We start from the raw sequence: 21,773 nt of genomic DNA on the forward strand, positions 1-21,773 counted from the left end.
TTTTTTTTTTTTTTTTCATTTCTGAAGCAAAATGAAGGATCTAATCATTTTCAATTTCTCTTGTCCTGAATTTTTTAAAGCTTTACCATATTTTGTAAGAATAAGACTTGATTTTTTTCATCTGGCCAAAAAAAAAAAAAAAAAAAAAAGTTGCTGAACCAATTTTGGGTTTGTTTTAGATCCCTTTGTAGGTTTGATAATACCAGTTTAATAGAGATTTAATAATACAGGAAGAGTAATAGAACCCCGTGTGCATCAAGAGAAGAAGAGCTATAGTGGACATCAGTTGATTGTGTCTAGAGTATGTTCTAGTGTTTAAGAATATGTTCTTAAAAATTTTAAGTCTGAAGATATGTCTTCTAGTTCCAGTTGGTTAGGACTGTAAGAACTGACTATAACTGTCAGCCATGGTGGCAGCCTTGAACAACAGAGGAATTTAAAATTTGTTCATAGGCATAAATTATTATCTGAAGAAACAAAAGTGCCTTCTTTACAAAGAAGTGACTCTGGTAGTGATTTTGAATGGGAAAGCTTGACTGGGATTATCAAAGTAAGTAGTGCTGATAGTTTTCCTCTAAAAAAACGATTGATATGTTCTGACTTCTTTCAACTTCTTGGGCAAAGCTAATACCTGTATAATCCATCTGTTCCTAAAGCAGGTAGTACCAGGGAGCACTTTGCTACAGTAGTGGTGTGACTGACACAATGTGTTGCATCTCATATTGTCCTTCTGTTTCCTGTTTATATCTAAATTTTTTTATTGAGGAAACCTTGAACAATTTCACAAGTGTATGTGTATTTGAACAATTTTACTGTTTTTTTTTTTTTTGCCTTTTTAATTTTTTTTTTTTTAACTCAGAATTCAGTTACCTGGACTATTTTTCCTTTTGCCGATATGCTAGGTCCTGTATTAGACAGAAAGAATGTTGAAATGTTTGTCACAACAATTGCATTTTATATATTGCAATACTAATGAAGTTAATTGCACACTTTTTTAGAGACATTCTATTACCATATTTTTACTCAATCAGAATTCTATTCTACAGGAATAATAAACTACTATTTCTTCAAATAAAGAGCCTAGCTGTCCTTTTTCTACAGGTGAAGTTTTATTTCCAAGAAGTATGAAGGGCCTGGATTCTGAGAAGTCAGAGCACAGTTCTTCCCATAATACTAGTTTATCTAGTATTTTCCAGAACTATGCGATGGAGGTAAGATGAATAAATACATAGATGGAATATACAATTATTTGATATGGATGAATGTGTTACCTGACTATCCCTTAAGCTGAATTGTGGTTGGAATTTTCACAATACAAAACATTCCATATTTTTGCCTGAAATATTTGGAACTTTTAGTTCACATTTGGTAGGAGCATTAAAAAAATATAATGCTTTACTAGATCCCTGTTATAATTAGAGAAGGAAATTTTTGAGGGAAGGGGCAAAATGAGGAGTGCAGCAAAACTTAATGACTTTATTTTTCTTTCAGCTCTTTTTTGTTTTTCTTTCAGCTTTTTTGATTGTTTTTTTGTTTTCCTATATAATTTTCTTCTATGTTTAGTCTTTTGGACATCTATGTCTGTCAGACTTACAAATGGTATTAGATAAAGGACACAACATAGGAAATCAAAAAAAAAACAAAACATTGAACTATAGCGTATTATATGTTTTTGTGGTGGTGAGTTTCTGCTGGTGGTACTTGTTTCCAGTGAGGATGAAAAAATGTAGTAGCTTTTTTCTTGCAAGCACAAAATTATTTTTGATGGTATTTTCCAGTGTAATCTCATGATGAAACTTTTACTAGTTAGGAATCAACTTTGATTTTCACTGTACGCTTCTTTAAAGCAGCTATACTTTGACTCAGATGCTTGAAGTGCTGAAGTCTTCACAATGGTGAACAATTGCAAATGCTAACTTCTGGGATAATGCTTTTTCTGTGTTTGAAAATACTTAGCAAAAAAAGTATATGATTAGTATTTGTGCTTCAAAGGTAAAAGTTATGTGGAAAAAATAATGTACTTTGCAGTGGGAAAGTGGTAATAAATCTCATGTTTTTCTAACCATTCTGTAACTTAACCTAATAAAATCCTGTAGATACAATGTAACTAAAGCCAATTATAAAGGAATTCTAACAGATAATAATATTGGTTCTTCAATGGTTTAGGTGTTGATGTCAAGTTGCTCCCAGTGCAGAGCTTGTGGTGCTTTGGTTTATGATGAGGAAATTATGGCTGGATGGACAGCAGATGATTCAAACCTGAATACCACCTGCCCYTTCTGTAAAAGTACTTTTCTACCATTACTTCAAGTTGAATTTAAAGACTTGCGAGGTTCTGCAAGGTTAGTGAATTTTACAGATGTTTTATTTCTGCCTTTGCACTTATAGACAGCTGTATTTATACAGAAACATATCTTAGTTTTATTTCCTTGTAGTTCTGTCTAGATGTGCTAGAGCATATCTCTGCTTACCGGACATTTCAAAATTACAAATTTTGTAAGCTATTGAGGCCTCTAGCAAAAAGAGGAAAAAGCAGAGAAATTTCAGATTCATTGAGGTTTTTATTGCCTTAAAAAAAAAGAATTGTTTTCATATTTTTATAAGCACTGCTATAGAGAAGGCAATATATCTGTTTTAAAACAGAGCTAATGGATCATGTGTGGTGAAAAAAAATGAAATTTGAGAACAAAGAAGTCCTCCCAGAGTAAATTCTAGCAGTTCTCTAACATATCCTAGGAAAAGGTTTCAGTTACAAATACTGCAACTTCTTATTTTTCTCGTAGTTGTCCAATTTATTTTAAGCTTCTCAAATTATTATTTTTACCTTTTTAAATTGCAGTGTGGAGATTAGAACTGAAACTGATCTCAGAATAACTTAAAAATAAGTTCTTACTGCAATGAACTACAGTTGCCATTAGTTATCTTTAATGCTGAAGCAGAACATCTATATTATGTGTTTTTACAATACCTCTGGAAAGCAAGTGTTTATAATATTAAATTTCTTCCAATCTCATCTTTATTAAAACAACAGTCACTTTCAGTGATGTGCAAGTGGAAATATCTATAAACTTATGAATCCATTTGTAATTTTGCCACCTTCAAGTAAGATTTCCTGTATTGCAGATCAGATCTATATATATGTTAATTTACTTTTTTATATAAGCTTCAGTAAAAAAAATACATTAAAATATGATGAAATTGTATTGTTTCCAGTTTGTGCTCATGCACGCATCTGCTTTTAACGCTTTGTCCTTATCTCTGTTGCTTTTGAGTGCAAATGTGGGAAGTTCTAACTTTCAAAAGAATGCTATGCTTATATCTCAACCTTTTTGTTTCTCTTCCCGTCTGTTTGTGCTATAACTTAGTTTTTTTCTGAAGCAAAGTACTTCTGGAGATAGTTTACAGAGTGGGAACATTCCTTTAAATACGGATCCCTTGGAGCAGAAGCTCTTGTSCAATCCAGCAGTTGCTGATCTGATCAGCTTTTCCGATCAGCCACAGTCCAGCCATACCATAGTGGAAGAAACTAACACTACGGCTGAACAGAGGTGGGTAGAACTGGAATCAGCACTTGGAGTATTTTTTACTCCTCTTCTAAATGAAAATTGTCTTGTGTGCCAAATAAGGTATATGGAGAAATAGTTTTAACTGCTGCAATTGGTTCTCTTGCATTCCTTTCAGATGACCTGAATGTGCTGAGTAATACGTAAAAGGTTCTGCTGACTCTTGTCACCTTTAAAAAYACACAGTAACTTAGGTGTTGCTTCTTTCCCAGTGCAGCACGGAAGGGGTGGGGGGAAGTCTTGCCTGAAAAAATAAGCCCTTTGGCTGATACCCTCAGCTTTGAGAGAAGATGGTACTTTAGAGTRCACAAAACTTTCCTTATCATATATTCTATGACAAATACTACTGGTTTATATTTTGCTTTACATACTGCTTTACAATACATGTAAGCAATAATATTGTTTATAGTAAAGCTTTGGAAACAGTTTGAGAGAAGAAGCCTTACGGAGAAGGTGTCATATTGGAAGAGGGAAGAGCTGAAATAGTGCTTAATTGTTCTGTGGGTTTCATTGATCATTTTGATGATGTTTTGATTGATTTCATCTTCATTATCTTTCAGCTTGGAAATCTCGGGCAACTCTGGCCTGTTTAAGCCTGAAACAGCCTGTTTCAGGCTGTTAAAAATTCAGTTGATGTAGTAATAGTCAATATTTTAAAATGGAAAGCTGAAACTGCTTTATGTCAACCTCTGTAACTGTTGTATTTTTGGCAAAAGCAAGACAAACTTAGCAATGAAAATCAGCTCAATTAATTTCTGTTGGCAGTTTATTTGGAAGGAGAGCCTTTTGCTTTCCTTTGGCTGCCTTTTTTTGGGGGAAGAGGAGAAAGGSAAAGGGGCTAGGAGGCTAGATGGCAGGGGAGAGGGACTTGATAGTCAATTTATTCATCGTTTCAATTATGAGGGACAAGCAGGTGAACTTGACAAGTCAAAAACAGTATTTTATCTGTTCAGAAGAGTTCATTTAAAACTTTTTGAGCTATATGGGCATACAAGTTAGCAATTGCTTTTATGGACATTTTTATTGTGTTTTTGATTTCAGGGAAAGTTAACAAAAGGAAAAAGAGGATTAAAAATGCTTTGTCAGAACAGTACAATGCTGATTTTTGTGTTCTGACAAAACTATATATTGCTGTTTCTAAGCAAGGGAAAGCTGTATGGGAGCAATAGTACCTAGTACAGAACTGCATCGCTTCGAGGTTCATCTCTCAGGTTATACCCAGCTGCTTCTTTGGAGGCAGGGTCAGAGAAGTGTGGGGTTTTCTTGGTTTGGTTTGTTTTTATTTTTTTTTTTTCCGTAACCTCAGCACTAACTAGATAAATAGGATTTCTTAGTACAGAAAGTGGTCTGGGGATATTTGGTGGCATTTCTCTGCTTCCTTTCTATTGTAATAGCAGTGCTGGGTAAGTTCATAGCTACATATTTTTTTCCATAATCACAACAGTGATACAGCAGAAGAACAGAGCAAAAGCCCCAGAACTGTGAAGACATCTGCCAATAATTCATCAAAGAAAGGAGCATCTTTGACTCGGAGTCACAGTGTTGGAGGTCCCCTGCAGAACATTGATCTCTCCCAGAGACCATCTCATGGCATTTCAACAGTTAGTCTTCCAAATAGTTTGCAAGAAGTTGTGGTAAGTTTAGAAATTACCCATCAGTTGATAACAAAATATTTAATACAATGAACTTGAAGTATATAAAATATCCTGGTACTGGCAATGTTGAATATTTTTGTTGTGGGCATGATTGAATGTATTCACTTATAGTTAAATGAGAGAAAACCTGAAAAACATGTTCAGTCAATCTGATAGTCTCTCGGGAATTGCTTTTTCAGTGTACTCTGTCAACAGTGCCACTTGATTTGAAGTAGTTAATTCAGTACATTTCTGAACGATATGTTTTCTTAAAAACAAATGAAGTTCTATATCAAACTATATACTACTGCAAACACCATTCTCTTCCAAGAATGAAAAGCCATTAGTTTTCAGGCATTTACTCCTAACTTTTACAAATGTTCTAATAGGTTCATCTGTTAGAGTAGACAGCAGAAGGTAAGAGGGAATATTGAGTCTATTATGTTCAGCTTGCATGTGAAACAAAGAGTGTCTCCTCTTTAAGAGACTTTAAGTGATTGTTCTGTAAGGTTAAGGAAGAAATGCCTCTACAGTCAAAACTGCTAGTGCTATTAAAGCTATTGTGTTCACTCATTCCAGAAACACTTTCTAAATGTTAATAATAACTGTGGAAATGGGATTTTTCAGGGAAAGTAAACCTGAAAGTGTTTCCAGAAGAAAATCTTTTATTTGATATAGCAATTTTTCTTCACTTTTCTAGGATCCTTTAAGGGAAAGACCCAACCCTCTTCCTGTTTCTGTACCATATTTGAGCCCCTTGGTACTGCGTAAAGAACTTGAGTCATTGTTGGAAAATGAGGGAGAGCAAGTTATTCATACATCTAAATTCATTAACCAACATCCCATAATTTTCTGGAACTTGGTTTGGTATTTCCGACGGTTGGATCTACCTAGCAACTTACCTGGGCTAATTCTAACATCTGAACATTGCAATGATGGAGTGCAGGTAAGTGCCTTCCCCAAAACAGAACTGCAGATATCTTCATGCTAAACTGGAGGATTTTGGCTCAGTGTGAATAAATCCTTTCTGAGTGGCTTGGATCAAATAAAAGAATATAGTTTCCTGGTTTTGTAATGCATATAAATAGGTTTGTTTTAAAAAAAGAAAAATCTCAGAGAGTAATGAGCAAAGACAGCGCATGAATTCTAGTCAAGCTGTTCTCTTCCAGAAATCCAGAGTTTGTCTCTGTAAAGAGATGGATAAGTAGAAGGAAACAGGATGAGCCTGTGAAGAATTGTAGCATCTCACAAATGCAACACATTGCAATCGACACAGTGTTGATTCCACACTGAAGTCTATAATCTTGTTACGTTACTGGGCTAAGATTCTTTCCTCCATTAATAGCAAAAAAATGTTATTCTGACTCTACTGAGTTTCTCAGAATAGTTGAAGTTGGAAGAGACATTTGGAGATAATGTGGTTTAGTTCCTCAAAGAGCAGAAACAGATTGCTCAGGACACTGTCCAGACGGCTTCTGAGTGTCTCCAGGGACAGGACAACCTATGCAAGTATTCAACTACACTCATATATGCATATAAATGTACTTTTTTGTTCAGCTGAGACTTCCTGTGTTTCAAATTGTGCATACTGTCTCCTGTCACAGGGCTGCACTGTGAGGAGTCTCTCTCTGTTTTGTCTTTCCACTCTCTCCTCCTTCCCAGTCTTCTCCCATCAGATATTTAAGTTCATTAATGAAGTCAAACCTGAGCCTTTTCTTCTCTAGTTTAAACAGTCCCAGTTCTCTGAGCTCTATGGCAGATGCTTAACCATTTTTGTAGTCTTTTGTTCTTTCTCCAGTAGCTCCATGTCCCTCTCTTACTGAGGAGATATCTACAGAAAATGGAGTAGCCTGCATTAAACTAAACTGAAAATGACTGTTAGTTATTGCAAGACAAACTCTGTTGCCTTTCTGTCCCAGTAAAGATGAGAGAGTCCATCAAGAAGTGTACAGGCTAGCCTTCTTCCACTGTTCTTTGAATAATTCACACTGACCACTTTCAGGTATTTTGTTGTGTGTGGTTAGATCTAGAGGAGGATTAATAAAATAATCCTTTGTTGTCATTGCAAAACTGTTAAAACAGTGGCCTTTTAAATGGATAAGCAAGCACATGGTGAATTTTCTTGAACATTTTTCTTTTGCTCGTGATTTTAGCTTCCTTTGACATCTCTTGCTCAAGATAGCAAGCTAGTATACATCCAGCTTCTATGGGACAATATTAACCTCCACCAAGAGCCTGGAGAGCCCCTGTATATATCTTGGAGAAATTTAAGTAAGTAAAATAAGTGTTACGGGAAGGAGATGGAACAGGCTATAGAAAGAAATTKTTGCTTTGTAGAATCTTAAATTCATATGTCCCATCAAGCCAGAAAACTGTTTTGTTATGTGAAGCATCTACCATTCCTTAGGTAATCAACATAGTGTAAATATCAAATTATTTGTGAAAGTATCTTTCTGTTCTGTGTGGAAAGGTATTCTGTATTCTTATGTCAAGAACAGAATGTATTCTGTTCTTTTTATGTTATATAAGTGGAGTGGGGAGCATATGGTTTAGCTGTAGTGTTAGATAAGCTTCACTTGATTCAAATTTTTCACTGCATTATCCTTTTATATTTATATAATTATGAGAAAGAAGACTATATAGAAAGGTGTCTTGCATTTTCATAAATAAATGTTTCAGTTCCAAACAATATGCAAATACTGCAAATATGCAAATACTACAATATGCAAGACTGCTTGATTATCGTAAGTTTAAAGACAACCTTTGCTTTCTGTTATTTCCTTTGGAATGAAAAGAAAAGGCATTATGTAAAGACATTATTTCTGCAATCTCTGGGATTCTATTACATATCATTAGTGAACATAACTTTGTATCCCAAACTTCTTGGTTTTACATAGCATGCTAATTCGGATCTTAAGGAATAAGAAAGTGTTTGTCCTGAAGGTCCTAAACATAACCATATTGATCGGAAAACTCCAGTCAGAGCACAGAGTAAGATTCAGTATTTCTCTTGATTTTACAAGAGCTTATTGACTGGGACATACTCTCGGGAAAGTATCCTAAAAAACATCCAGATAGGAATGAGAATGCATAAATATACATAGTGGATGTAAATAAAGGAGGAGAACTTCTCTTTTCTTTATGTTGTTTTTCTGGAAAAAAATAAGGTRTTTGCTTAACATTTATGTGAGAAAATATTTGGAAAACAGGAAATTACTCTTGTAAACTACAATACCTATCCAGTTGATAGAGCAGCAKGATTTTATGATTTCTAGGCTGTCATTCATTTATACAGCATTACAAATCATGTTTGCTGCCTAKTATGTAATTTACAGATGCTTTATTTTTTGCTTTATTTTTTGCCAGTTAATTGACTTATTACTTCTTGAGTCACTGTCTTCCAAAGGGTTAAGTATCTAGAAGTTTCATTGCAAGCAACAAACCATGATGATAAATATCATGTTAAATTTGTTTCAGTTTACTATAGTTTTGGATTTTCTGTTTCAGTTTCCATGTTCCTGCTGCCTACAATATCAATTAATTTTATGTAGTTTTCAAGAAAGATTTGATAAAGAAATGTGATAGTGTTTTCTTCTGATTTATTTTATTTTGTATAAAAATAGGTTTAGGCTTTAAAAAAACTTTGCTGCAAGTACAGTCATAAATCTTAGATAGCAGATCATCATAAGCAACATAACATAAGAAAATGAAGACTTAATGAAGACTCTTCAGTCTCTTGGTTTTGTGTTAGGAAAGGTGTTGCACATGGGTAGTGATACACCCTGTCACTTCTGTTGTGAAGCAAAAACTAGACATGGACAAAGCCATTTGACCACAAACAAGCTTATGCAACTAAAGAGARATTCTGTAACAATTTTATTTATCTTCTATTACTGACATGAAAAAAAAATCTTGCATTTCCCAGATTCTGCTGAGAAGAGATCCTCCATAATAGCAGAAGATGAGCAGGCAACAAACACCTTATTAGAGAGTATCAAACAGAGCATTCAAAACAATGATGTTTCTAAACCAATAAACTTATTGGTACAGAAAGTTAAACCAGATGTCAAACGACAGAGGTAAGGGGCCATCTCTTCTTATTTTCTTTCYACCCAAAGTAAACAAGATCAGTTGATACGTACTTCATAAGTATCTCTAAGGAATATTTCGTTAGATTTGTGCCTATTCAACACTTTCACCATTTGTGTACCCATTGTTGTGTTAACACATTTCTAATTTATCCATATCAAGTGAGTTAATATAAATGCACTAACTAATTATGCAGATTTTGGCTGCAGATCTAGCGAATTACTAAATACAAATGTACAGCATTTTAAAAGCTGCTGGAATATTCTCCCCCTACCAGAATTTTTACCAACCACGAGTGCTGTTCAAGAAAAGTTGATGTAGTGTAGTCAGCAAAGGGAGGCGTGTGAAAATACTGTGTTTCTTTTGTGATCTTCATTGCAATTTGAAGAGGGCTTCATGTGCTGCCATCACACCAGAAACACCTTACTGTAAATTGTAGTAGATACATTCAAGAGTCTGTCATGATAGGTTGATCTTTGGTGCTGTAGTTTGTTGTTGTTAAACATAAATCTGCCTAAAGAAGAAATTTTCTCAAATCYGCAAGAAAAGAGTAATATTGAATTGTTACATTATATCAATTTCTGAGATAAATTTTGGCTTTTGGAAAATGAAATGCTACTTGTCTTCACCTTCAGGAAAGAAAATTTAATAAGTAGGTGTATTTCTTGTTCTGAAGTTTTTATGACATTTTCAATATAGAGACTCTGTGATATATCATAATTGCTGTATTTACTGCTTAACTGCAGTGATTTGACATTTTATCATAATCTGAGTTACAGTTTTCTCACATCTGAGTATTTTCCATGCCAGTAATTGTGTAGATTAGTCATCTTCCTCGCAAGCAAAATTAACAGAACATTTGTGGGAACTACAAAGCAAAGTTAATACTGTCTTGGGCAACGGGTTTCTAAATTCAGGGTAGCTGGTACTTTCTTTGACTCACCTCTCAAAATATTTCCTAGGAGTTTTTATAGAGAAATCCTCTTCCTGTCTCTGGTGTCTCTTGGAAGAGAGAATATTGACATTGGTAAGTAAAATACTATTTCTGCATGAAATGCATGAATTCTTTGTACACAGTGTAATAAATAATATCTTTTGGATTTTTTTTAATGCAAGTTAATTGCTGAATTTTGGTAGTGAGTACAGTTGGGAGTAGGTGCTGCTTTTACGAAAGTCTAAGTCAGATGTGGCTACTAATTTTGACATTTTAATTGAAACTAGTAATGASTTTTATTAGCTTAATTTCTAATACTTTATATCTGAAAACTTGCTGCTAATCTTGCCCATCTTTCCCAGATGGACATATCTGAGATGACCCTTGCATTGTTCTGCCACCCGAATGTGAATTTTGTGTCCATCCCTTCCTGCTAACCCCTTAACTGTGACTTCTGTTTGGATGATGCTATGCCAGCCAGGGAGTTCCTGATAGAAYTTGACACGCAGGCTGTGTCATGATAAAAGTGGCTGCATTGCTAATGTTATGTTTTCTGATGCTTCAGCCTGGAAATGCTTTTCAGGTTTCTTGTAAGGATATATTTTGGGAAGCAAAACAGAAAAGAAAAATTCAGTGCTTAATTTCAGCCGAATACCTTTGCTGTATACTATTACATAAAAACAAATGCCCAAACAGGACTGTATGTTCAGTGTTCCTTGAATGACTTCAACTATGTTCTCTCTGTTCCAGAGGTCTTTGATAGTGAATACAGAATTGCACTTAAAGCTCTATCTAAGGATGTCCTTGAAAAGATGCAGAAAATAGATGCTCCACCAAGCAGCAGAGTTGAGTGTTGTAGGAAATGCTTTGGAGCACCTTTAATATGAAAAGGAGAAAAGAAGCTATTGAACTTTGGCAAGATAAAAGCAGAGGTGGAAAAAAACAAGTGTGGTGATACATATATTTTTGAATGCCAGAAAGGGTGATAATTGAGCGATTTGTCAGTGATTTCATGCAACTACAACACACTTTGCCTATCATCTCATGAGAAACAGTGTAAAGTATGTTAAAATGTTAATGTATGCTATAATGTATTTTATATTAATAGGAAGAGATGATTTCAGTGATGTATCTGCATCTTTCCTTGTACATATGTCTTCTTACTCATTCCCCAAATGCCTCCCCTCCACGCCACAATATCAGGTTGTTCAGAATGGTGGTGATTAAATAGAAGCATATAGTTGGTGGCTTTTTCACCAATATTTGTCTTTAATATTTTTTATTTTAGTGAAAAGTCCTTCTCTGACACAAAATCATAAGACCTTTCAGTACTTCTTTAGAATGTCCTTTATCTAAAGAGAGATATCGTGCATTTGTATGTGGTATRTATTTATGAATGTAAATGTATGAGTCTTTGGTTTGGAAGTTGGAATGTAACTGCCTTTGTCAGATTACACTACCTAAAACTGCTATGTGCCTACTGATACTTGTTCTAGTCAATATTTTAAATGATCTTTGGCTGACCTAAAAAAGAAAAGAAAGAAAAAAGGAAGAAAAAAAAGGAGAGGAAGATCCTGTGAGGATACCAATGTTTTCTTCAGAGAAATGGTAGGCTTTTACACTAAACGTTTGGAGTTGGATACTAACTAGACATGATTYTGTCCTTTCATTGACCCYYYTTTTTTTTTTTWWTTWAAAAAWWTTTTTAACACCCCTTTGTTATCACATGTAGCCTGAGGTTTATTTTGCACTTACCGTCCAAATTCAATATTTCAATTAGAAGTATWTTTATAAATGTTGTCTTCAGGTTGTGTGTCCACACAAAACTGAAGGRCTTGAATGAATGATCTTCAAAGATAATTTCATCTTTCATTTCATTCTAGTGATCAGACATTTCCTCCCCTTATATGCCTCACTGACAAAAATAGTTGTATCTTTGTCAAAAAAAGTTTCGGCATTGTTCTGTGGCTAAAAGATTTCTGTTATTAGATTTATATGGTAAGAWTTATTCTTACTTTTACTGAAATTTACATGAGAGTTTTCTGATGGTGTTACTCCTGGAGAGAACAGAAAAGATAAGTATTTGCAGTTTATTAGAGGAGCACAGCTGAAGCTGTAATCYCACTTGAGCACAAATATAATCACTTCATACTACTTCCTTAAACTTAAGGATTCTCATTCTTGGTCTGAAATGGCTACCAGCTGAAAAATGAAAAACACAAGCTTCCTTTTCTGCAAATCTGTGTTTCTATAAAACAAATATGCTATTTTTCTCCAAATATTCTTGTAGTATAGGCTGACTTGTTTCATTTTGTCTGAAAGTGCTGTTCTTAAGCCAATTAGCAGAGAAAGCCTGGGCAGCGTCTTCAGCTTCCCCTGTTGAAAATACAATGTATTCTCAATAGCTAAAAGCGAAGAAGTACCTAATGAGTTCTTTTTTTTTTTCTTTTCTCCTCTATTCTTTGATGCTTATACATAGTTTCTTGCCAATATGTGACTTGCATCACAATGAAGAGTAGAACTGTTTTCCTGTAATATACAGCTGTAATGTCTCATTTTTCTTATTTTCTTTTCTCGTATGTAATTTAAGTAAACAATTCTGTGCTTTCAAAGTAAACATCTCTCTGAAGTGTTACTGCAAACGATTATTACTTCTAAAAATAAAAATGGCATTTTTTTCTGTACCGACCTTAATGAGACAATGGTACATGCTTTTTCCAATGTTCAACAACTAAAGCATACAATTGACACAACTTGCATATAATTAAGTCTTAGGCACTCTTAAATGSTCCCATCTCATTGAATTACAAAGAAAGCCTCTCCGTTGTCTTAGATAACCAAGCGATATCCAAACTTGATATCTTTGCACACCTTTGAAATTCAATCTTATCCTTGTTGCTGAAAATCTAGGACAACGTGGCAGTAGTGCTGTAGAAACAGCCAAGGTAGACTGTGTCACAGCGTGTATGTTAAGCCTTCCTGGTTAGGCCTAAGTGTTTGTTAGGCCTTCCTGGTGCATACACACCAACCAAGAGGGCCCCAGGACAGAGGCAGAGCGGTGCTCGCCTGGTTCCTCGTGGTTCCCCCAGAAGAACGGATGTGCTCCTGCGCACCACGAACCGGCTCCTGCTTCCGCTGTGCGCCGGCCTGTCAGCGTGGGGGGACTCCCGCCTCCGTTCCTTCCAGGTTGTGTCTGTGCCCGCCCCAGTTACCTTTCTAACAGAGCTGTAGCTCCGTAAGCCAGGGCTGATGTTTTGGTGCCTAGTTTTAATTGCAGAGTATCCATCAGGTTCTTCAGTGAAATTGTGATTCTAATCAAAAGTAGACCAGTGATAGTGCTTTCTTCATTAAAGTCTCATCTAAGAAGATCCCTTAAAAAAAAAAAAAAAAAAAAAAAAAAAGTAAGGAAAAGAAAAAAATGAATTAAGAGTTGTCTTAATTTACTTCCGTGTTGCTATGTCTGCTTTCAAAGGCACCTCCTGCTCCTCCTGTGCCTTTTCTGTCTGCTGCAAACAGGCAGAGACCACCAGATATTCCTACACTGAGGCACGCTAAGATTTTTAGCCTTTCATTATTTGAATGTGCAATGGGTCCCGAGTGTGGCTGAGAAAAGAGTATGTGGGTTTTGTTTATTTGCTTGTTTTGAACAAAGGTTAGCATGGCTCATTAATTCATCCTGGAAAATGTGGCCAAAAATGAATAGGGAAAATCCTCAAAACTCCTCCRAACTCTTTATTATGTTTATTATTCTATTTAAAAACATAGTAGATTTTTGTCTGCAAATCACTGGACTCCTTTGGAATGACTTGGTCTCTAGTCCAAATGCTCCTGTTCTGTTTCACGCTCGTGGAATTCCAAGTATCTGATGTGTGAATGAGCTGGACAGGAGTGTTGGGGAGCTGATATGGATCAGTCTGGCCTTAGTTCTTAGTGGATGTAGAAAAATAAATATTTTTCTCATTTGGTAACATCCTCTTGCCTCCAGATTCTCGAGCTGGCATATAACTCACTGGCCATGATTAAGTGATTGGTTCTGCTGTATATCTTAAAAATCTTGTATATGAAGTAAGAAAATGGCTGCAGGTAATGAAACCAATGAAATGAAAACCTGCAGTGGGTTGCACAAAGTGTGGGTGCAAACCAAACTGATTGTGTATGTGGAGGCGAAAAGTTATGGGGTATCAAAGAAGCCTGGTATGTTAGAAAATACAGGTTCGRATAAGAAACACACAGAGAATTTCTTTGAGTGTTGCCCTAACAATGTTAAATGGCAGTCAGTTTTGCTGAGAGGATAATACTTTACATCTATCATCAAATCATGAAAAAAATGTTTATGGCTTGGGTAGTACGTGGAAAAATATATATATATATATATATTTGTTTTGTTTTGAGAACTAAAACAATGTGATCTTCGAAGTTTGAAATCAGGATCTTAGGTGGCCAGCTTCTTATTTGTGTGTACTAATATTGCAGCACATTACCAAGGTGTAATAACTGTAAGTGAATAACATAGARTCGACTTCAAAATCCAGTTTGGAAGGAACATGTAAGAGAATGTGTAGAATGTGATTGCATTATTGGTACAATATTGGCAATATTGGCTTTCTCATGTTCCAGTAACATATGTATGTTACTTATAGACATAGCCTGTCTTCATATTGTATAACTCAAATTTAAAGAATTAAATGATAGTCTGTTATTTAGTAAATGTGCTTTAAACTAAATTCAGAACTTGGCAAACAACTTAGAACAAAACTAAGTGAATTTTCATGTTATTGAAGCATGGAAAAAGAAGTCAAATTGCAGTTGTAAATGACTTGTTATATTTCATGGTAACTGAAATACTGGTTTCTGAACTGCCTCAGCTAAAAGAATATACTTTATACTTTGTCTTGAGTRTACTAGTATACTGCTTTTCTTGATTAGCTGCAACACAGAAAAAATACTTCAAAGTATATTAATTAGACTATATAACTGTATTTTAAAACATTTTGTTAAAAATGAATTAACTGAAGAATCTACCCATCAGTTTCTCTTCAAAACTCTTAGCAATTGCATCAATGCAGATACCTTTATATGGTAGAGAAGTCATCTTATTCACATTAACTGTAAATTTTAAAAACAAAGATTGGGTGTTTTTAACCTTTTTTTTCATTTAACTAATCAAAACTTCAGGGTGCCTCACATATATCAACTTTTCTCTTGGTCATTTTTACAAAAGAAAAATAACATCCATGTCCTTTTAACAGCTCAGTTTCAGCACTTAAATTGAACTCTTGTGGTTTTTTTCTTCTTTTTTTTCTATGCTGTTTATTATCATGCATATGAGATGAGTAACTGATTTTTCTTTTTGTCTTTCTGTCTGCATCAATCAGTGGTGCAAATAAAAGGGATTGTTTGCTGTTTTTAGAAATATGTTAAGCTCCTTTAAGGATCTTAAGAAACTGTATTTTAATGGGGATACAACTCTTAATGGGGATACAATTGTATTTTAATGGGGATACAGCTCTCTTAATGGGGATACAACTGTATTTTAATGGGGATAAAGGATGTAGTGTGAATAAATTAAGAATTTAGTGAGTTGGGGAAGTTTTTTTAATAATGCAATAAAATTTGCACTGTTTTAGAGATTGTTTGAACTGTTGCAAGATGGCATCCATTTACTGTGCTTTGATTAACAAGTATTGCTCTAATGTTTTTGTACATTTGACAAATGTATCTTGAGTTGGAAGGGCACTCTCTGTATTCTGAGTTTTGTATAGGCATCTTAGAGTACAACAATTTTTAATGTATTTCCCAAAATAAAATACATCCAAATCCCTGGTGAAACTTCCCATTTTTCATCTTCATTTTTGCCCTTAATAATTACCTCCTTGAGTGGATTTAATCTGAAAGTGAAAAAGGCTGCTGTAGCTAGACCAAGCCCAGATTCTTCTGGCTGCCTGGTGAGAACTGCTGGTAGCACCCGGGGAAACTGTGAGGGAGGACGAGGGCTGGGACAGAGCTGGGCAGTGAAGACGGCTCTGGCTGGGGCTGCTCAGGGAGCCGCCCCAGGAACCAGCTGCACCTTGGTACCTCCTGGAGAGGGGCAGAACTGAGGGCTGTCCTGAGCGAGGCTGGGCCGGAGCGCGACGGCCCTGGCTTCAGTGCGGGCAACTTGGGCCCTCTTGGGGGGCGGCTGGGGACAGGCATGGGGCTGTATCGTTGGAGAGGGCACAGACAGCAGGGTTGGTTTGTGTTTTAAAGGAGGGTTTAGCAGGACTGCGCTGAGATACAGAGGCAGCAGTAAGGAAGCAGGGGTCAGAGCCTGTGCTTAAGGCAAGTTCCTGCAGAAACATGACTGAGATAGCTGAGGGAGTAAGAACAGTGCAGTTGCTTTTGTGCCACCAAGGGACTGCGGTAGCCAAAGGGTCTGGTTTAAAATGCTGTTCCTCGGAGTTGCAAGCTACCACCAGCAGCTTGGTAGCACTGGTTCTCCCGCTTTGTGAGGGCCAAATAACTCCYGTTTTCACATATGCAGAGCTGGAGCAGGGGCCACACAGGAATGAGAGGTTCAAGGAGGACAAAGAGCCGGCCTTGCAGTCAGGGCATGAGATTCCCCTGCACCAGCACAGGCCCAGGGACAGTTACCTGGAGAGCAGAGGGACACGGAGGGGTCCTGGTGGACAAGGTGACCACGAGCTAGCCCAGTGCGGGGAGCACTGGCAGCCAGGGCAAGGAGCTGATCGTTCCCTTTACTCAGTGAGGAGGAGGCCACACACAGGGTGCTAGCCATCTCCTGTACAGGGAGGACATGGATTTATAGATGCGAGTCCAACARAGAGGGTCACAAAGGTGGTATAAAAAGAGAGGGCTCAGGGGAATTTTCTTTTTCCCTTATGTATATAAATATAGGATGAGGAATACTCAAAGCCAAGCTCTTCTCAGCAACAGAAGAGGCTAAGGGCACAAAGTTAAATACATGCTTGGAGACGCTCAGAACTTTGCTGGAGAGCCCTGAGCAACCTGCAGTAACTGACCCTGCTCTGAGCCGGGGACTAGACAAGAAGCATTTTTTAGCAAGTAGGCATTTTTGCCTCTGGCCTTTTACCTTCCCCTTTAGTTCTGTGACTATCAGAATTCAATACCTACCAGGTGCAGGCTACTACAAYAGCAGATAGTGTGTGGTGAGACATGAAATAACCACCAAACAGCAAAACCCAGTTGTGTCCCAAACCTCTGTTCTCCATACTAAAGATTCAGCTGGGCTTTTTGTTTTCAGCAGAGCTCCAGACTCCGAACTGTGAAGTAACTTAAATTGCAGTTTGAACAACAATTATTTTCAAATAATTCTCTTGCTCTTAGACAGTGGCAGCATGAAGTAGGAAACTACCCCCACCCCAGAGCAGTATCAGTTAATCCAAATTAGATTCAAGATGACTACTTACTTAACCTTTCTAGGCCTGTAACRTATCACCAGCCAGTGTCTTGTTCTGCAACTTTTAGTTTGTAGGGCTCTGAATTTCACTTTCCAGGAAAAAAAATGCTTCAAGCGAGATGAGACCTTGGCTTAAGCAAGTTTGCCATGCCCACAAGAAGGTAATAAAGCATTTATGCACTATCACTTTCCCACTGATAAATACTTAATGTGCTTTTTACTGAAAATAAAAACACTTATTTGAGAACTTAGAAGGACACTGACTACTTGGTCAAAGACACCACGAGACAACCTGTTTAGCACAACCCATTCTGCATCGAACACCTGACAGGCAGTCTCCTATCAACCGCATCAAGCRCTAGATCTGCTCATAGCTCAGTCTAAGAATACATACAGGCTGCAAAGTTTTAACATTTAAGTGAAATACCACCATCAAACCTTTTAATATGTGGCTTACTCCTCAACAGACTTTAGTTCTGTTTTCAGGAGGAGAGCATTAAAATRCACTCAAGTCTTCCCCAAATAAGATGAAGGCTACAGGTTTTTACTATCTTATACTTGAGACTATCATAACTTTGCTATTTTCACCAAATGCATGAAGATTATTACATCCTGTCAAAAAAGAATTTCATCAAGGGCAACAATTCCTGTCCTAACATAGTCTGTATAATGCAGTTTGTCCAGAAAAATGATTTTAAAAAATGACCAGTGACGAGATGGACTGTAAAGTCTCATGGTGAAAGTTAACCACAAAAGGCATTTATTATCATGTACATCTTTACTTCTGACTTGACTCAGATTTAGATGTAGAAGCTCTCAATGAAGAAAGCCGGCGCCTCTTGGCAATCTGCTCCTGGCGTTTTTCCTTGGCCTCCTRGAGAGGGGGAAAAAGAAAAAGCACAAACTAGTAAAGAGTTGTTGCCCATGATCAAGTATTTCTTTAAGACATCTACAAACACCCCACATAAATGCAAATTGAAGGAAACAAACTACAATCATCACTTCTAATGTAATTAAAGCAAAACCCAGTATCCTCTTCCTGCCAGGTGGTAAGAATTCTGTAGAGGCCTATGCATCTTAACACAGTACCGAGRGGTAACACAACCCGGAGTACGAAAGCCCTACTGCAGACTTCAGAACAAAGCCTATCTGCTTTCAGGCACTGCTCATGGGGAAGTCATGAAACTTTAAAAGCATCGATGAAAATTTTAGCAGTGCTCTGTAAGCAGTCACTGCCCTTCCATGTCCAAGCTCACAAACCAGCAYTGACAGCTCTTCACTTCCCACTCAGGCCAACTGCTGGAACCTGCATCCCCAGCCACTTAAATGCCTGGACCGGCACCAGGACCGTGACGACACCACTGTGAGCTCGAGTATCGTTGTCTTCAAGCTCAGTCCTCAGAGAAACKGCAGAGCAGTCAGCCTGGCCCCCCGACTGGCAGGACAGGACAATTCCTATGAACATGCTCCTAACTGGAGGCGCTTATACTCGCATTCTGGCATTCCTCACGTCCTGCGTAACACTGACTTAATGTGGTTCTGGAAGTAGCGAGCTGTAGTGCATGTGGAGCCAAGATCACCAAACCCCTTGATCCTACAGACTCCATGCAGCCAAGAAGGATGAACACCCACCTTCATTCTCTTGGCCAAGAGCTTAGCATATTCCGCTGCTTCCTCCTTGTTCTTCTGGGTGCGCTGCTTCTTCAGGGCRATACGTCTGCGCTTGTGTTGCAGAACTCGAGGGGTCACTAGGCGCTGGATCTTAGGAGCCTTGGTCCTAGGTTTCTTGCCTAAAGAGAACTTCTGATCAGTAAAAGCAACAGTTTTCTTCCAAAACAGCCCTGAGCACCCCCTATCCAACCTGCTAACAGTAAGCGCCACTTACTTTAAACAGCAATGCTATTTTAAATACTATTACACTAACACACAGTTCGGCACCCTGGCTTATTTCATAGAAAGGATAATCAATTACTGGTGAATTTAAGAGCAACTTAGTAAGTGTGCAGTGTTCATACTGCTGTGAAGCACTGCTCTCCACATGTGGGCAACTTTGTGAGGAAACCCTTGTTTCCCACCTTCAATGCTTCCCCATAACCTTCCCTAGAAGTAGGTAAGGATGGAAAGCCACCCTCTTGCTTTCAGAACACACCATTGTACTTTCAGCTTCATTAATTTTCTCACACTAAAATATAAATCTAAAGAAATGAAGCCACACAGGCCCTGATGAGCAAATAAACAAACATAACGTGTATCCATAAGACTTCACTGTTCACCCTGTATGACTTTCAGTAGCCACAATAAAAAACTGTCTGCCAGGCCAGGACTCCATCCTGTAGCAGATGAACAGCTCCCATGACGCTAAAGCTGCATTGTCAATCACTGTTATCCCAGTACTCTCCATGGTGTCCAAGCACTATTACTATCATATCATTTCTCCTAAAATACTGCYCACCCTTCCTAAACCACATGACCACACAGAACACCGAACCACAATCTAAAGACTGCTGGAAAAGACTGGGTAGAACAAAAACCGTGCCTTCCCCAAAAAAGCACATTTTAGGCTGCAGCAACAGGGAAACACAAACGAAAAATACCCCTAAAGTCTCAGCTGCATCTACCTTTATTTTCATTCCCAACCACCACCACACAAATGCTGTTGTTTCAAAATATTCAAATACTCTTCTTCAACCTAATTCTACTAAAAAATATTCTAGGGCTACATTCTGCAGCATTAGGAAATGTAATTAGAGATTATACAATGTTTAAAATATATGTTTTCTTTTTCCTCTTTGAGATGGGGAAAGAGAAAGAGTAATGTGAGGAAAACAAAATGTGTCCACTTCGTAATCAGGATGCACAGCCTGATCCGTTGGGACAGTTGACTGCAGCAGCAGATGAGTTATCAGGCCGTGCAGTTCATTCTCTGCAGCAGACTGGCCATCCCCACTCACTTCTGTAACAAGCAGAGTGGTAAAGCCAGAGTTCTTACCCTCTTTGTTCAGAGGTTTCCTCACAACATACTGGCGAACATCATCTTCCTTGGAGAGGTTGAAGAGCTTGCGGATTCTGCTGGCCCTTTTGGGACCAAGGCGACGGGGCACGGTTGTGTCTGTCAGTCCAGGAATATCTTTTTCACCTTGGAAAAAAGTTTTGCTATGTTAGTTAAGCTTGCACCTAAAATGCCTTTTTCTGACACGCAGGTAAGGGTCCTGCGCGGGCAGCTGCGCGGCCCCATCCCCGCTCTCACCTTTCTTCACGATGACCAGGTTGAGCACGCTGAGGTTGGCGTCCACGATGCAGCCGCGCACGGACTTGCGCTTGCGCTCGCCGGTCCTGCGCGGGCGGTAGCAGGAGTGGCCCTTGCTGAGCAGCAGGCGCACGCGGCCGTGCGTGAGGACGCCCTGCTTCATRGGGAAGCCCTGCTTGTCGTTGCCGCCGCTGATGCGCACCACGTATCCCTGTGGATGCAGACGTGTGTCRTCAGTTGCTCCGCACCTCCGCTCCGAGAGGAGCGGGCGCCCGAGAGGCTGCAGCTGGCGCAGACACGRGCGCAGCGCTGCCCCGGCCGGGCAGCTGCTCCATGCGCCTCCTGGCAGCCGTGTCTGCRGCTGCTCCGTGGGGAGAGAAACCAACATCCCGCTCCCCTCGCCGAGGATGGAGGCACCTCTGGACATCACAGCTCAACCCCGGCTCAGGCAGGGACACCCTGGCCACCAGCCCCTGCTCACGGTTCTGTTCCTGTAACCCCCTCCATGAGGTCTAGCACGAGGCCTCTCATACCCCGAGCGCAGCCCGCACACCGGGGCAGCGCTCACGGATCGGCTCCAGCGCACGGGCGCGAGGCCGCGCTGCGGGACACGCTGGGCTCGCCCCGCGGGCTCGGGGCCCCGCGGCTGGACGACGCGCACGCCGGCGCCGGGCGCTCCGGCACGGGACACGGGCCTCACCTTCCACTCCTCGCCCAGCGAGTCGGCCGCCACCTCGGTGGCCATGCGCTTCTCATAGAAGGTGCGCAGCTTGCGCTCATCGTCCACCTCGATGAGCTTCTGGCAGCCCGTGGCCGGGAAGGAGATGTTGAGCTGCGGGGGAGACACTCGGCTCAGCGCGGCCGCCATGTCGCGCCGCCGCCGCCATCC

At 38.7% G+C, this 21,773-nt stretch overlaps 2 protein-coding genes across 2 annotated transcripts in view; one reads left to right on the forward strand and one right to left on the reverse strand.

Annotated features, from left to right (window-relative positions):
* DENND4C (DENN domain containing 4C) overlaps positions 1 to 11,725 on the forward strand; it is a 61,436-nt gene extending 49,711 nt beyond the window's left edge. Inside the window, exons 26-34 of the mRNA XM_026043911.1 lie at positions 1,102 to 1,211; positions 2,167 to 2,342; positions 3,366 to 3,548; positions 5,008 to 5,197; positions 5,898 to 6,143; positions 7,351 to 7,468; positions 9,123 to 9,276; positions 10,249 to 10,313; positions 10,971 to 11,725. Coding sequence (XP_025899696.1) covers positions 1,102 to 1,211; positions 2,167 to 2,342; positions 3,366 to 3,548; positions 5,008 to 5,197; positions 5,898 to 6,143; positions 7,351 to 7,468; positions 9,123 to 9,276; positions 10,249 to 10,313; positions 10,971 to 11,107 — 1,379 coding nt within the window. The 3' untranslated portion in view covers positions 11,108 to 11,725. The remainder of the gene's footprint in view (positions 1 to 1,101; positions 1,212 to 2,166; positions 2,343 to 3,365; positions 3,549 to 5,007; positions 5,198 to 5,897; positions 6,144 to 7,350; positions 7,469 to 9,122; positions 9,277 to 10,248; positions 10,314 to 10,970) is intronic.
* Positions 11,726 to 18,035: 6,310 nt separating this feature from the next.
* Positions 18,036 to 21,745, reverse strand: RPS6 (ribosomal protein S6). The gene is made up of 5 exons (XM_026043889.1): positions 21,585 to 21,745; positions 20,885 to 21,095; positions 20,627 to 20,773; positions 19,270 to 19,427; positions 18,036 to 18,511 (listed from the first exon to the last, which is right to left on the reverse strand). Exons 1-5 carry the CDS (start codon positions 21,627 to 21,629, stop codon positions 18,416 to 18,418), a joined length of 657 nt encoding a protein of 218 aa, XP_025899674.1. The 5' UTR covers positions 21,630 to 21,745; the 3' UTR covers positions 18,036 to 18,415.
* Between the last annotated feature and the right edge of the window lie 28 nt (positions 21,746 to 21,773).

Source organism: Nothoprocta perdicaria, unplaced genomic scaffold (assembly GCF_003342845.1).
Source record: "Nothoprocta perdicaria isolate Ctin4 unplaced genomic scaffold, notPer1 scaffold_104, whole genome shotgun sequence".
NCBI classification, from domain to species: Eukaryota; Metazoa; Chordata; class Aves; order Tinamiformes; family Tinamidae; genus Nothoprocta; species Nothoprocta perdicaria.